The following is an 11,835-nucleotide window of genomic DNA, read 5'->3' on the forward strand; positions in this document are numbered from 1 at the left end:
CTACAATTACACTGTCAAATATTCTCATAGTTTAAAGTAGGGCAGGAGTGTATTTTGTTTAAGGTAGGTGAGGTAGGGGATTGATTATAATTAGCTGAGGTTGTTTTTTTTTAAAAAAAAGAGAAATAAACTTTGAAATAACTTTGTTTTTTTTTTCCTTAAAAGAAAAGCAAGTAGTTTGATTACTGGACTTGAATTAAATCCTAAATCAGCTAATTAATCCACCTAGATGGAGTTAATTCCACCAAAGTCGAGTTAAGTCTTGCAAGGAACTTCCTAATCATTCAATCCACCACTTGTGAATTAAAAATAATGAGATTGCCGTCTAATACAAGCAATCAATCAAGATTCAAGGCATTTATGGAAGCTGTCTCATGTTTCTCAGGAATAATGATGAAAGTGCAACAACTACTTTAAATACAAATTCTTTGTCAATGAATCTACCATTGCTTCTCCTCCTCCCTTCAAACAAATGGAAATGTATACAGAGGAAAGAACATTGCCGTCTATCCCATTATGTTGCTAATAAAATACTCTTTCCTGCACTAAAGCTTGGTATCATTAGCGCACTTTTATGATTAATTATTTCGTAGTTATCCCTAATTAATAAATTCTATAAAATACTCCTTCTATCCACAGCATCCTTCCTCTCGTCGTCGTCTCCCGGCCAGCCGGCCCCACAGCTGAGTGTCTCAGGTGGATAACATAAATAAATCTGTGGACGAAACAGGGGGCCATGAATGCCCTCTTCGAAAATATCTCGAAACATTTAGTAGTATTACCGTAGAGATTAATGAAAGTCACGGATTCAAAGATAAGAATAGTCCCTCGATTTTACAATAAATACTAACTCAGTTCATGTTATGATAATACCACCTTTTACCCTATTAATTGCTTACGTTGACTCATTTACTACAGTGATTGGATCTTCAAGATTTTCTAAAGAAATTCACCTTCTGGATATACGAGAATGGAGATTTTTTGACGAGTGGATTCATGAAAAATAAATAAAATGATACATGGGTTTCCATTCAGTGTCGAATTTTTAAAGTAAATTGGAGTGAAATACTTATTTAAATTAAATACGTGGATTCTTTGTGCATGTTTGGAAGCATAGTAAATATTGATTTTCAAAATATTTTTTGTTTATAAATGCATCAAAATAATATATATTATTATTATTGATATTAGCATATCAAACTAATAAAAAAAATTAATATAAAACTAAAAAAATATTTTTTTAAAATACGTTTGATCTGCAATACTAAACACTATCTTAAAAAAACGAGTCTTGCATGTAATTTACTATTAAATATGCCTGATTATCATTCTTAGAAACACAAGGAAAAAAAAGGTAAATATCAATTTAATACCGAACTTATGTATATATTCTTAATTGAGTCCTAGACATAATAATTTATTAATTAAATATTTAAACGCTACTTCTGGCATCAATGAAGGGTCTTTTTGTCAATTTTTGAAAGCATTTCTTAAAATATTAACAAAAGAACCTGATTGAATATTGTCTGAAACGTGTGGGACGAAATTGATAAAATTTAGTTTGGGACTAAATATAGATTAAGTATAAAGGTCATGGACGAAATTGAGGTTTCCCAGAAAAGTTAAATGTATAGTAGGGCTACGAGCAACGATTTGTGTACGTACAGTGCAAAAAAGAAGAAGGAAAAAAATAATAATTAAAATAATGGCATACCCATTATTTCTCTCCTCCCGCCGGATAAAGCAGAAAGGACGCAAAGCGGGACCCATCAAAACCAAACACTTATCACCTCATCAACCACTCAATTTCCACGTGTCTTTCATCGAACGGTTCCAGCCCCAGTTCCTTCACCGCTCACTCTACTTTTCTCTCCTCCCGACCTTTTTTGCTTTCAGGTTCGGTGCTCTCTCTCTCTCTAAAGTCCTCTCTTTCCCTCTCCAAAGCTAGACCCTTTTTAGTTCAGACAAATCGGTTTTGTTATTTGATCACTTTCACTTGATCACATCAAAGTTTGGCTTTTCTAAGGTTGTTTCTTTCTACTAACTTTGATGATGTTTTGTTTCCTGAACTGTAACTTTGATGATCATTAACTGTTATTAAAGGGGCACGATCATGTAAAGTTTTGTTTTTGTTGGTGTAAATCTTGATTTTGTAGCATAAATCTTTGTACTTTTTCTTTAGAACTTGATATAGTGAAGCTGGTTATCATTTGATTGTGATTGAAGTTGTGATTTTTGTTGGAAATGAATATTTACATGTGCCCCCTTTTGTTGTTCTGGGAAGTTGGATTGGTTTGATTTTTTTGAATTGAGAGATGAGACTAGCTTATTTATAAGGGATGATTTCTCTGTCCATTCATTTCAAGCTTGCCTGTGGAATAAGAAAAAAAATGAAGAATTTTATCTGTGATCACCCTCTTTGCATTTTGGAAATGGAAGTTGGTCCGTATTTCTTAATTTATCATGTTGTTTTGGCTTACTTTGATTCCAGATGGTTTCTTAAAAGTGCTGATGATTTGTGTTTTGAGGTTCTGAAGTACGCACATGGCACGCCTAACTAGGAAAGCTGAACTTCTGGTGTTTTCTTAAGTTGATACAAGGAATTTTATCTTTGTTGTTTTTAATCCATAAGGTTTCTTTGTCTCAACTGGGGAATTGTTAATAGTGCATTAGAGTTTGCATTGTATTATATATGAACTATGTGAAGGACCAACTTCAGTAGTGTTATCATGTTGTCACCCTAGATTATGGTAGATGGTTAACTTTTATAGCTTTCTTATTTTCCTTACTATACTAGTCAAAGAAATTCTAATGTGATACTTTTTTTTAACCATACAGGATATATTAGGCTTATTGCCCTATGCTTTGGCTTTGAAATGGGAAACAACACCGATCTTCTGCTTGTTTGATGACATCAATAGATAACCAGCGAGATCACAAGTCAATGGGTGGAATTTGTTCAAGGAAGAGAGACCAGCAGGTTTTAGAGGGTAGAGTACGAAGAGGGGTTTCTGGAAACTATAGTAAAAGTTCAAGTTCAAAATGGCTGGGGACCACATTTGCTCGACCCAATGCTGATCTTCAGCCAGGATGCAGTTTCCCATCTCTCCTGGAATTATGCATCTACAGAATACGCGAGGTTACTTTATTTCTTAGCCTTGTGTTGCCGTAGGATTGTTCTTTTTGACAGTTTGCTCAAACTTTTATTCTCGATTGTAACAGGACATCAGCAGATATAAATCATATTCTATGCTGCCAAGGGATTTAAGTCAGCAAATCTTTAATGAATTGGTAATCTCACATAGTCTTACAGCTGCTTCTCTTGAAGCTTTTAGAGACTGTGCTCTTCAGGTAATTTCTCAATGTATTTCAAATAGAAACACTTTTATGTTGTTGAGCATGGGCCAATTTTCAGTTTTTCATGCAGGATGGAACTAATTAGTTTGCCTTTTTTTTGTTAACAGGATGTCCTTTTGGGTGAATATCCTGGAGTTATGGATAGTTGGATGGATGTCATCTCTTCACAAGGTTCATCTTTGCTTTCTGTTGACCTTTCTGATTCTGATGTCACAGATGCTGGGTTGGGTCTCCTCAAGGACTGTTCAAACCTCCAAGCAATTGCTCTAAATTATTGCAACAACATTTCTGACCATGGTCTGAAACACTTAAGTGGTACATCTCAATCGACTCCCTTATTTTGGCTATGTTGGTGCAAAATCTGATTTCATTCTTTTTAACTCTTATTGCTATATTAATAATTGTTACATGGGGCATGGTTTGTTGCTAAGTTGATGACTGTTTTTATTTTCTGCCATGTGCTTTATGGAAATAACCTTCTTAATTATACATGCTGCCATAACCCAAGTCTGTGTGTGCAAAATCAATGTGTTGCAGATTCTATATTCTGGGTGGAAATTTAAGCTGCTATGTTATATGAAATATAGTAGTGGGTACATTCAAATATAAAGCTGATTCTTTAGCACAATTGGGCCACCAAAGATTAATGGAATGATCTTTTTATGTTTAGGGTTTACTTAACCATATGAAGTTGAAATTTGGAGTTCAAAGGGAGATGCTTATTTTGTTTGGAAAATTTAATAGGGCAAGTCATTTATAATTGTTGTTTTTAATCTGTTTAATGTTGAATAGAGTAATTGACAATCTGCATGCATTCATCCATGGTGAAAACCATGCTGAATGTTATGCGGATAACAAAATCATGTCTCTGGTAAAAATTGCTGAGTAAGTTATCTTGCAATGCTGCATGTTACTTTGGTTGGTCATGAGTTGACGGTACTTATTTTGCATAGCATTCAATGGAAAAGGTCAACTTCTCAAGAAAGATGTAATATGCACTCGGAAAATGGTTAGATAATGCTAAGAATGCCAACTTGTTGGTCTGTTCCCTGTTTGTTGTTTTAATGGAAAAGGTTCTCTTTTCAAGGAAGATTTAATGCTAGGAAAATGGTTAGATAATGCTAAGAACGACAAGTTGTTGATCTGGTTCCTGTTTGTTGCTTTAAATAAGTACTTTTGAATTGTTTCCTCAAGCATTGTAGCAAATTTTGAAGTATAATACTTGGAGGAATTTTTGGAGCATTTTGAAGAGATCTGTTATTTATTTATTTATTATAGATCTCACAGATTTTATGTTGCCATGTGCCCATTTAGAAAAAAATGGCTTCAAATAAGCTCTGAGCTGCAATGGGTATGATATGAAAAAAGATATATTTGACTATCTGAATGTTACTCACTTAATGTGCCATTTGGAGCACTTGAACAAATGTTTTCCAGTGAACAGATTTTATGTTGCCATGTACCCATTTAGAAAAAAAAATGGTGTAAGTAAGCTCTGAGCTGCAAGGGTATGATCTGAAAAAAAAAATTGACTATCCGAATGTTACTTGCCTAATGTGCCATTTGTAGCACATGAACAGATGTTTTCCAGTTTGATGTCTGAAATTGATGGCTGTTCTCTTTACCATTCACCATATTGTTTAAATTTTTCTCTTGCATGTCCAAGTAATTACCTATTTAATAATCATTCTGACACTCCACTAATAGACACCAATCACTTGCTGGGTATTCTTAAGGTCTTACAAATATTACATCCTTGAGTTTGAAAAAGAGCTGCTCTGTAACTGCTGAAGGAATGCGTGCCTTTTCTACCTTACTCAACTTGGAAAATTTAGATATGGAGGGGTGTTCTGGGATTCATGGTGGACTAGTTCATCTTAAAGGTTTGTCTTTTTGTTTGATAAATGCATCAGGTTTCTTTGATGTATTCTTCAGAGAACATTGCATTTTTGCTTTAAATTGCATGCTTCCTAGAGGTGTGAACAAAGTAGTTCAGCCTACTTATGACTCCATAGAGTTTCAATGTTAGCCTTTATGCCTAGCACTTCTATATCCTATCACGTGGGATTTGGTTGCTAATCTGCTGATCTGGCTCTCACTCTTCAATGCTGCCTTTTTTGTTTTCTTTTCACAGGATTAAAAAAACTTGAGTCCCTTAATATTAGATGTTGTAAGTGCATCACAGATATGGACATGAAGGCTATATCAGGTACTTGTTTATTTACTTTCTTGTTTAATTTTGTCTGTAGGGGTACCTGTATATGTCTGTTTTTGTGAACATGCTTATCTTTCCCAATACCTGTTTCTTTGATTGTAATTTGAGGGTACTTGAATTGAATGACTCGTGAATGCACTGTTTGCCATCCTTGGCTGGCGGGAATACCAATGGCCCAGCTTCAGTTTTTAGCACTAAAGATGGAATTGTTAAAGAGTATTAAAAAAGTAGGTCCTCATTGACCACATTTAAGATAAAAAAGAAAAGAAAAGAAAAGATGCAGGCTTAAGAATGTTTACTGGATGATGATCAAAATTTGTTGTGATTTCCATTTCCAGATTTTGGTCGATATCTAAAGTCTCATTTTTCTCATGTTTCAGGTCTTACTAACTTGAAGGAGTTACAGATTTCTAATAGTAACGTTACTGATGTTGGAGTTTCTTATTTAAGAGGTACTTTGCTTCCTCTCAGTTTTCATCTAATAACATGGCTGCTTAGCTTCTCCTGGTCCATTTGCTTTGTTCAATTGTAAACAATTTTCATTAGAGATATGGGCAGTATAAACTGCAGAAGTGTGTAGCACAAGAAAAAACAGAAAGCCACTAACAAATAGCTGTTTTTAATGGTACATTGTACATTTCCAGAGTCAGAGAAAATCGCAGAGCCTCTCATTATTTTTGACCTCTTAGTTCATATGCTTTGGAAGAGATTCAAATATATTAATACTTAGACACAATCTTAGACTAGATTGAGCTTGAGATATCACCTTACCAGCTTATATTGCAAACTCCATAACCGACTGTAGGAACACCTGTGGTGTGCATGTAAACAATTCCAGATATCAGGTTCCACTGAGTTTCCAATAAAAAAAGAAAGAAAGAGGTTCCACTATGTTTCTTCTCTGTTCTTTTTCAAAAGCAAAGATTTACTAATTTTCCCAAAGGGATGCAATCCATATACCCCACATGGTGTTGCATATTGAGGAATGATATTTATATGATCTGTGAAATGTGAAAGGGGAATGTGGCTTGACATCTGCGTATACCAGTGAGTATTCTCCCATCTTCCCCATCTCACCCCCATGCCCCAAATTTTATGATTATATAGTTGCTTCGCTTTTAAGATTAGATGGCTATTAACAAAGGGTGATCACCTAAAGGCCTTTCCATGTATGAAATTTTATTGTATGGAAATCATTGCTATTTCTTCAAGCTAGTATCTGTTATTACTAAATTAAGTTGCTCTGGCTCCCAAATATTTGAAATGGTCTACAATGATCCCACTAATCTGGCAAATGCGTGCCTTTTTAGCTAATGGTCTTGCACACAGTTTCCAATCTTTAGGGTAGACATGTAACAACATTTGTTTGTTATTGGCAGGCTTGCAGAAGCTTATTATGTTGAACTTGGAGGGGTGCAATATTACCACTGCATGTTTAGATTCCATTTCAGGTTTACTCATTGTTTAGTTATTGGGTTTTCAACCAATACTTAATATATTGCTGCTTACTAATGGGAAATCAAGTAGGTGTTTCTCTGAACTTGTCTTTGCAGCTCTTGCAACCCTTGCCTACTTGAATTTAAACAGGTGTCATCTACCTGATGATGGATGTGATAAGTTCTCTGGTGGGTGAATTAAGTTTACTTGTGACCTTACTATGTCCTTCATAAGTTTAGTGGAGCATATTTATTTAATCTTGATTTTACGGCATTAAACATGTACAGGATTGAAAAACTTGAAGGTGTTGAGCTTGGCATTCAACGATGTAACAGATGCATGTTTGGTGCATCTAAAAGGTTTGCAATGCCTCCCTCTCCCCTCACAGAGGATACAGAGAACCTCTATATAGTTGTACATTTCTTTGATGTTGTCTCTAAGATTTATATGATTTCATTTATTCATGGTCCTACAATTGACCAATTATGTTTCAGTCACCTATTTTTTCTTCTTGCTCTTTCTCCCATAAAATGATGGTTCTTGCACTTATCATCTTCTCTGATTTCACTTCTATCAAGGCTTGAAAAATTTGGAGAGCTTGAACTTGGATTCTTGTAGGATTGGTGATGAAGGCATTGCTAATTTGGCAGGTATGTTCTATCTTGAATATTCTGGCTGCTTAATAATGTCACTGTGGTGTGCCACCTTTCCATAGTGACTCTTGCTACCCAGGGCAAAAGAAACTCCTGATGAGATAAAAGAGCAACTGTTTTGACCAGCTATCCTGCATTTGGCCTTCACAAGCATTTTCTTATTATGAATCATCGTTAGATCTCACAAATTTTGAAATCTTTGTATATCTTTTGGTAGTTAGAGAGGAAAAAGAACCCAGGGTTACATAAACCATGTTGTTTTATGTTATTTCAGATAGTCATAGCTTTGTTCTTGGTGTCTAATAGCTGTCAGTGCTGCTTTTCCCATTCAAGAATCTCCATCTGCTCTAAGGGTTTTTATAACCATGCATCTTGATAACTGAGAGCTCGTACTAGTTGTATTTTGGAAAATATAGAATATGCCGGCTACTTTCTAAAGCAATGACTCAGCTTATAGCTGAAGTTCCAAAGGAACCATTCATTGTTCATTGTTGTGTAGCAATGGCAACAACATGCAACTAGTGCTGTGTGCTGTGTTTTTATTGGCGCTTTAATTTGTGAGCTAGTTGCATGTCTGGGAAAAAAATATGTCGCGACAATGGTGCTCTAATGATTTTTGATTGAGGGGCAAACAGGTCTATGTTGTACTTGTGTTAAAGCATGCTTTTGATATCTGCTGGGTTTCTCACTTCAGGCCTTCCACTTAAAAGTTTGGAGTTGTCTGATACTATAGTTGGAAGCAGTGGGCTGCGGCATCTTTCTGGTTAGGATTCTATCCACTTACCATCTAGCATTTGTCTTGTGTGACTCATGATACTTCGTCCTATTCTGGTTTTAGCTGCAGAATATTCTGGAACTTCAATTCCACCTTTTTTCTCGCTCCAGAACCATTTTCAATTCCACCTTTTTTCTCGCTCCAGAACCATTTCTTCCTTTTCTTAATTCTCTTTTGGTGCTTGCATCTCACCATGATTAATTCTCCCTTGCATGTTATTTGTTTCTCTAACTTTAAAGAGATTTTAATGACTAGATGATTATGGTTTACAGTGCTTTCAAAGAGAATAGAATCTAGTTTTTGATTAGGTCTTGAATTGAAAATATAGATTAAGTGGGGAGTTGAAAATCATGCTCATGTGTAATGCGTATGCATGTTTATGCTGCTTTATATTTTAGATGTCCACTTAGTTGACAAAAAAAACTTAAGCTTACCTTGCTTGAAGATTCTGTGTTTGGAACATATCATACACCATGGCTATATTTGAAAGTGTCATTTATTGGCATGGTTGGTAGTGTATGAAGCTGAGTGCAGGTCCATATTTAAGAGCACTGGAATATTTCTACAGACTGTCTTTGTTTCTCCTTTTTTATTCTTTCTTTTTTTAATCTTTTCTCCTTTCAGTTGGATTCTGAAGATTCACTCACTGGTAATTGTGCTTTGTTAATTGTGTTGAGGCATTGAAAATGGGACCCTAAATTCATTTGATGTGTTTTTTCACATAAAAATGTTTAGAAAAATGTTGGCTAGCTGAAACACTAGAAAAGCAAATGCACGTTAAGCATACAATTGGCTTGTCTGGTGATCCTCCCTTTAGTAGGCTTAGTTAATTATCCCTTTCTTATGTTAAGATTTGATTTTTGGGATGAAATTGATGGGGGTTTGTTGCATTAACCATTATTTGTGTTCTGTCTGATGTGAAGACAACTTTATACCCTATGCATCTCTCTGTGTATTTATCAAATGGAAGGGCTTTCTTACAATTTTGTCCCATTGTTTTAGGAATACCTCATCTGGAGAACTTAAATCTATCATTCACCTTAGTAACAGATGGTGGTTTAAGGAAGTTATCTGGACTGACATCTCTTAGATCACTCAACTTGGATGCTCGCCAAATTACAGATGCTGGACTTACAGCTCTTACGAGTAAGCATTAACCCACATCTGATTCACCTATGAATATGAATGCAAGTATTGGGTTATGCAACTATTAGAAACCTTATGGTATTCTTGTGCTGAGTCATGTTTTGTTGAAATAATGAGGCTCCTGTGTGTCTTTGAGTTAATGCATTTGTGGATTTCAGCATTTGGTGGAGGTTTATTTTTAATGCTGGGAACCCACCAAAAAAATGGATAAGCGAACTTAATTACATTTATGAGCTCTTTCCCAGTGTTATTGGGATAAATCTGTTGGAAGCTTAAACTCAGATGAGAAACTAGGAATTTGGAAATGAAGATATTTTTTTTGAGGTTACCTTGGTATATGAAGCATAAGTTTCTAAATAGTAAACTGATGCTAATCTAGAAACCACAAAAAGAGAGAACTTTGAATAGAATACGAGTCTTCAAAATCATACAAGGATAATCTTCCTTTTCTCTGTTTAATCATGTTTTGCCCTTGCTAATGCTTTTGTTGATGCAGGTCTTACTGGATTGACACGTCTGGATCTTTTTGGCGCTCGCATTACAGATTCTGGAACAAACTGTTTGAAATGTATGGATATACTTTATCATTGCATAAGTTGTCTCAATCCCAAGTTGCTTCCCTTTGTGCTATTGAAATTTGCAGATATAAGTAATTTGACTCCAGACTGTCCACAATCATTTTTTTGGCATAAAATTCAAACTTTACCAGGAGTATTTTCCTGCTCTGATCTGCCAAATGTTCTTACTCCTAATATTTTTATGCCAAGCAGACTTCAAAAATCTCAAATCACTTGAAATCTGTGGTGGAGGACTAACTGATGCTGGGGTGAAGAATATCAAAGATCTTGTACACCTGACAGTTCTGAACCTGTCACAGAATACGAATCTGACAGACAAGACCTTGGAGTTGATTTCTGGTATCATTTGCTTTTTGTTGCTCATAAGTTTATTCTTTACTGCATAGCACCTGGCAAATAAAATCATGTCATTATAGATGATGCACAGGGGTACGTGTGCTTGTAGAGATTGGTTTTGTCATGTTTCTTTGTTTTGATAGTGTGATGAAATTATTCGAGACTACTAGTGCCATATTTCTTGTTATTTGCACTCAATTGAGAAATTGGATTTGACTAAAATTTCTTTTTCAGCTGACACGTGTTCACTATCTTCCTTGTGACCACAGGGTTGACAGAATTGGTATCATTGAATGTTTCAAATTCTCTCATAACCAACGAAGGATTACGCCATTTGAAGCCTTTGAAGCATTTACGTGCATTAACTTTGGAATCCTGCAAGGTAACTGCATCTGAAATCAAGAAGCTTCAGTCAACTGAACTCCCTAATCTGGCAAGGGTTCGGCCAGAATAGCGAGAGACTGGTTATATAACACCATGTATATAGACTGTTATCAACCTGATAGCATTGTGTACAGTTTAATTGTTGTTTTGTACAGTTTAATTGTTGTGTAAAGTAGGCCGGTAAGGAATAGAAAATTATTGGATTGGCAATGGGCATTGGCGTCGGAACTTGCAATGCATTTGCAGAAAGCTGAAGGTACATGTAAATATTGCTTGCTGGCTGCTACAGAATGAATCTGTATATAAATTGTCTATGTTTGCTGCGAACAACTACTATCTGCCCTGCTTTGGAAACTCCATTTTGCAGTGTGCAAGTCCCAGTTAATGGTATTAATTAACCGTGCTGGAAATAATATAATGTCTACTTTTGGAATTATTCTTGCCATATTTTTTGGTGCCCATCCAACAGCGGTGTGCTTCACGTTAGTGTGCTTAACAGTCGAACGATTATTTTTCTTTTCGTGGTTCCAGATATTTTTCTGATTTATCATGCAGGAATTTTGGATGTGCTTGCTTTTCTTTCCCCGTCCATCCCATTTGGTGGAAGATAGATTCTCAGAATCTTGATTAAGAAAATATGATATCAAGTGCCATACCTTAAGGCTTCTCCAAGTTTGTACTATTAAATGCACAGCGCATGGGGTGGCCTAATTTGTTTTCACATCCAACTCCGTCTCGGTTAGATCTTTGGTTGTCCAGTCTTTAATGTTTACCGTATCGTGAGTGCTTGGATTTTCACAATCTTGTACCGGTAGTGTTAGTTTCAATCGGGATCGGTTCTCAGGGTATTATGTAGGGGTTTGAGTTGGACATAATTTTGGATGTGGCGGTAGACCTAACTAGGCTGTTCTTAACGAGATGTTATGGAGCAGCTGGTCTTCTTGCCTTGGTTAA

The 11,835-nt window shown here is 35.6% G+C and overlaps 1 protein-coding gene across 2 annotated transcripts; it reads left to right on the top strand.

Moving 5' to 3' along the window:
• Positions 1-1,749: 1,749 nt before the first annotated feature.
• Positions 1,750-11,317, top strand: LOC133689318 (uncharacterized). 2 transcript variants are annotated; one of them, XM_062109133.1, is made up of 16 exons: positions 1,750-1,896; positions 2,839-3,139; positions 3,223-3,351; positions 3,465-3,672; positions 5,094-5,240; positions 5,492-5,566; positions 5,953-6,024; positions 6,952-7,023; positions 7,126-7,197; positions 7,297-7,368; positions 7,588-7,659; positions 8,357-8,425; positions 9,440-9,583; positions 10,080-10,151; positions 10,354-10,500; positions 10,767-11,317. In XM_062109133.1, the coding sequence occupies exons 2-16, from the start codon at positions 2,909-2,911 to the stop codon at positions 10,949-10,951; spliced, it is 1,767 nt and encodes a 588-aa protein (XP_061965117.1). In that variant the 5' UTR covers positions 1,750-1,896; positions 2,839-2,908; the 3' UTR covers positions 10,952-11,317. The 2 variants fall into 2 exon arrangements, with proteins under 2 accessions (XP_061965117.1, XP_061965118.1); XM_062109134.1 differs by having other exon boundaries at positions 1,886-2,026.
• Positions 11,318-11,835: the final 518 nt, after the last annotated feature.

This window comes from Populus nigra, chromosome 3, assembly GCF_951802175.1.
Source record: "Populus nigra chromosome 3, ddPopNigr1.1, whole genome shotgun sequence".
Classification (NCBI taxonomy): Eukaryota; Viridiplantae; Streptophyta; class Magnoliopsida; order Malpighiales; family Salicaceae; genus Populus; species Populus nigra.